The 4,583-nt window shown below is 56.1% G+C and overlaps 1 protein-coding gene across 1 annotated transcript in view; it reads left to right on the top strand.

Annotated features, from left to right (window-relative positions):
• The window catches only part of ANOS1 (anosmin 1), a 44,597-nt gene that overhangs the window by 27,142 nt on the left and 12,872 nt on the right, over positions 1-4,583 (top strand). The window contains 3 exon segments of the mRNA XM_015563967.1: positions 10-32; positions 2,197-2,319; positions 3,570-3,963. Coding sequence (XP_015419453.1) covers positions 10-32; positions 2,197-2,319; positions 3,570-3,963 — 540 coding nt within the window.

Genomic DNA, 4,583 nt, shown 5'->3' on the forward strand with positions numbered 1-4,583 from the left:
ACCCCCCAGCAGGCACCTCCACTCCTCCAGGGGTGAGCACGCCCCTCCTGCACCCACCCTCCCCCTGGGCACGTGGGGCACACTCATCGCTCTGTGTGCCTGTGTGTCTGGGCGGCCGACAGGCTGGCCGTCCCTGGCGATGGGACCAGATGTGCCTGCGGTGCCCGGGGTGTCTGTCCTACCCCTGGCCGTCCTCCAAGCCCTCACAGGACAGCGTCCTGGGGTCCCTGGGCCTGATGCGGGGGGTCCGTGCCCAGCTGTTGGACGGCCTGCGCCAGGCGGCAGCCGGTTAACGGGGGACAGGAGGGCCCAGCTGGCCCCGTGGCGGTAGCTCCGTGAGGGTGGTCACGGGCGTGGAATCCACTGCTTGTCCGGGGGCCCTGGGCGTGGGACCGATTTCTCTAGATTCACACCCACGTCCGCGCCTATCTCTCCAGTGCCCAGGGCTTCCCGCCCTTATATTTTTACTGTTTTTTTTTGGGTTTTTTTTAGAGAGAGAGGCGAGAAGGAGAGAGAGAAACATCGATGAGGAGAGACAATCACGGATCGGCTGCCTCCCGCACGCCCCACACTGGGGATCGAGCCTGCAACCCGGGCCTGTGCCCTTGACCGGGAATCGAACCCGGGACCCTTCAGTCCGTAGGCCAACGCCCTACCCACTGAGCCACACCGGCCAGGGCATGTTGTGGAATTCTAACTCTTTTTTTAAAAAAAAGATCGTCCTGTGAGCCCTGGTGGCCGGGGTTGTACGGTGGTTAGAGTGTCACCCCAAAGGGTTGCGGGTTCGATTCCCGGTCAAGGAGACGTTCCTGGGTTGCAGGTTCGATCCTGGGCCCCAGTCGGATGGAGTGCATGTGGGCGGCAACCCCTCCGTGCCTCTCTCTCACATCTCTGTTCCTCTCTCTCTCCCCCTCTCTCCCCTCTCTCTAAAAAAGTCAATGGACCCCTGGCCGGTGTGGCTCAGTGGGTAGAGCATTGGCCTGCGGACTCAAGGGTCCCGGGTTCGATTCCGGTCAAGGGCATGAACCTGGGTTGCGGGCACATCTCCAGTGGGGGGCGTGCAGGAGGCAGCTGATCGATGTGTCTCTCTCATCGATGTTTCTAACTCTCTATCCCTCTCCCTTCCTCTCTGTAAAAAATCAATAAAATATATATTTTAAAAAATCAATGGAAAAACTACCCTCGGGTGAGGATTAACAACCACAGAAAAGGTCCTTTTAAAAAAAGGTGCATTGTCCACCGAGCAAGCATTAAAGTGACAGTATAATGACACCCACGCCTGGTCGTCAGCCCGTCTCCAGCCGCTCTGAGAACTGGCCGCAGGGGCTTGGGAAATAAGCCATGAGCCTGCAACCCGGCCACGTACTCCGGCCTGGAATCGAACCGTGACCTCCTGGTTCATAGGTCGATGCTCAACCACTGAGCCACACCGGCCGGGCAAGAGGGGTCTTATTTATTACTGGTTTCCAGCTGGTATTGTACATACCGGGTGCCCCCGCAAAGGGTATACACACTTTCACAGCCGTGAGCTCCATTTCGAAAATGAAATGTATCCTATATAATAAAACCCTACTATGCTAAGTGTCCAGTCGACCGGTCGGCCGTTCAACCAATCAAAATGTAACATGCTAATGATATGCTAAGGCTGCTCAACTGCACGCTATGATGTGCACTGACCACCAGGGAGCAGACAGTCGACTGGTCGACCAGTTGCTATGATGGGCACTGACCACCAGGGGGCAGTCAACCAGTCGCTATGACGTGCACTGACCACCAGGGGGCAGACGCTCTGACTGGTAGGTTAGCTTGCTGCTGGGGTCCGGCCGATCAGGACTGAGCGAAATGGGCCAGACACGCCCTGGAGCCCTTCCACGGTCCCTCCCCAGCTGGTCAACCTCCACATCCCTTCCCGGCCCCGATTGTGGACCAGTGGGGTCCCCCAGCCTGGCCTGTGCCCTCTCGCCATCCAGGCTGAGGGACTCCCCGCCCCCCAGTGCATGAATTTCATGCACCAGGCATCCGGTTTTAATAAACACGGCCTTCATAATTATTCAAAGCGTGTGACCACATTTCGGGGGGACACCGTATGGAGAGGATGGTGCCCCATGCCCTGTGGTCAGCACGGGTGCACAGATCCCCACTCTGTGTCCCACTCGGTGCTGGGTTCCCATGGCCACCCCTTTCCTGGGATTCCAGATCCGTCGGCCCCTGCGGCTCCCGCCCGCCTCCGGCTCGCCAACGCCACCAGCCACGGCGACGGGAGTGTGACGGTCACGCTGGCCTGGGACGGGCCCCAGGAGCATGCTTCTGTGACTCTGGGTCTGTTTCTGGTCATCGGAGGGGAGGCAGGGGAGGTTGGGAGGGGCGAGACCAACCAATGAACGTGTGTGTGTATATGCATCAGCATGGCCACAGATGATGGGGTGGGGAGAGCCTGGTGGTGGGGTGGGGGGGACAGGAGTGGCTGGAAGAGGTCAATGAAGGAAGAAGGAGGACCTATTTAATACCTTCAACAATAAAGATTAAAAGAAAAATATATATATTTTTACAGCAAAAAAAAAAAAAAAGGAGCAGATGTAGGGAGTGGAATGTTCCCCCCCTTCACCCTTATAGTCTCACCCGGGAGGTCAGAGAGTCCCGATGCCTTTCTTTATTTTTTTATTTTTTAAACAATTAGCGATAATCATGCCTCGTCGGCTATGGTACCACCACAGCTCACAGCGAGGACGATGCCTTTGGCGTCGCAGGTGCCGATGCCTGCATGTAGCCCAGGGAGCAGCTCGCTCCCGAAAGGCCAGCGGCAACGGGCACAGGCACGATCCCCCGGGACCCCGTCCACAGGCCAGCGCAGAGCGTAGCACACGCGTGTTCCACGGCACGGGAGCTGCCACTTCCTTTCCTCGCGGCTGATACCGTGTTGCATCGAGTTGTTACAAAATCGCACCAACGTGGTTCCCCCGGGGCCATAAGGAACAAACACACGTTGGAAAGTCTTTCAGCAAAAATAGCAACAGCGTTTCTCTATCTTACTTATTTTTTATTTTTTGGCTGAAGACGCAGCATCTGTGCCATGTGTTTATTTTCTTAAATACATTTTTTTATGGGATTTCAGAGAGGAAGAGAGAGAGAGAGAGAGAGAGAGAGAGAGAAATGTCAAGGATGAGAGAACCATGGACCAGCTGCCTCCTGCACGCCCCCCTACTGGGGATCGAGCCCGCAACCCGGGCAGGTGCCCTTGACCAGGAATCGGACAATGACCTCCTGGTTCATAGGTCAACGCTCAATCACTGGTCAAGGGCATGTACCTCGGTTGCAGGCTCCTCCCCTGGTGGGCCCTGGTCGGGGTGCGTGCAGGAGGGAGACCATCGATGTGTCTCTCTCACATGGATGTTTCTCTCTGTGTCTCTCCCTTCTCTTCCACTCTCTCTAAAAATCAATGGGAAAAATATCCTCAAGTGAGGATTGAAAAATATATATATATATGAAAAATTAAAATTAAAAAAAGAGGAAGACAGGGGTGAGCTTAGAAAGTTATCCGTGAGCGTGAGGAGACCATGGCCTAACTCCAGGATGGTGGAGCGGCCTCCTGCGGTGGTGGGGGGGGGCGCTGGGAGGCAGGGTGGCCTGTGACTGGGGTGCCCCTCCACCTGTCCCCCAGTCCCAGAACTCCGTGGTCCTGGAGGGCCTGCAGCCGGACTCTGACTACAGCGTGGAGCTGCAGGCCGTGGCCTACTGGGGGCAGACGCGCCTCAAGAGCACGAAGGTCGCCCTGCACTTCACCCCCACGCCCACCGCCAACAACAGTGAGTGTCTCCCGGGCTCATCGGCCCTGCGCCCACCTTCCCAGCAACCACGGGGGGTTACCATGCAGAGAGAGAGCATTTCATTTGCAATCTACATGTGGCCGACTTTTTACAATATCTACACTAATAAAAGAGAAAGATGCAAATCGACCATACCTTCGTGATGCCCACCAGCCAATCAAGAGTGAGTATGCAAATTAACCCAAACAAAGCTGGTGGGTTAATTTGCATACACACAGTGGCCATGGGTGGGGCGGGACACAGGCGGAACGGTGGCTCCAGCCAGAGCGAAGGCAGTGCTGGCAGCCAGGGGAAGGAAGGCTCATTCTTGCACAAATCTTCGTGCATTGGGCCTCTAGTATATATATATATTTTTTAATTTATAGAGGAAGGGTGAGGGAGAGAGAGACATAGAAACATCCATGAGGAGAGAGAATCATGGACCGGCTGCCTCCTGCACACCCCCTACTGGGGATCGAGCCCACAACCCGGGCATGTGCCCTTGACTGGGAATCAAACCTGTGACCTCCTGGTTCCTAGGTTGATGCTCAACCACGGAGCCACGCCGGCCGGGCCTGCCACCTCTTTTCTTATAAAATTAAAGTAATAGCCAAACTAGGAATTCTGTGTCTACTCTTCCTCAAATACCCATTTTGGACCCAATGTCCCTTGGGAGTTGTGAGTCGTATAGGAGATTTCTCCCTCTTTTCAGTCCCACCCACCAGATCCCCACCTGCCCATCCCCCCGCCTTCCGGCTCCCCCTCCCTCCACCCGCCTCC

The sequence above is a fragment of the Myotis davidii genome, unplaced genomic scaffold (genome assembly GCF_000327345.1).
Source record: "Myotis davidii unplaced genomic scaffold, ASM32734v1 scaffold1277, whole genome shotgun sequence".
NCBI lineage: Eukaryota > Metazoa > Chordata > Mammalia > Chiroptera > Vespertilionidae > Myotis > Myotis davidii.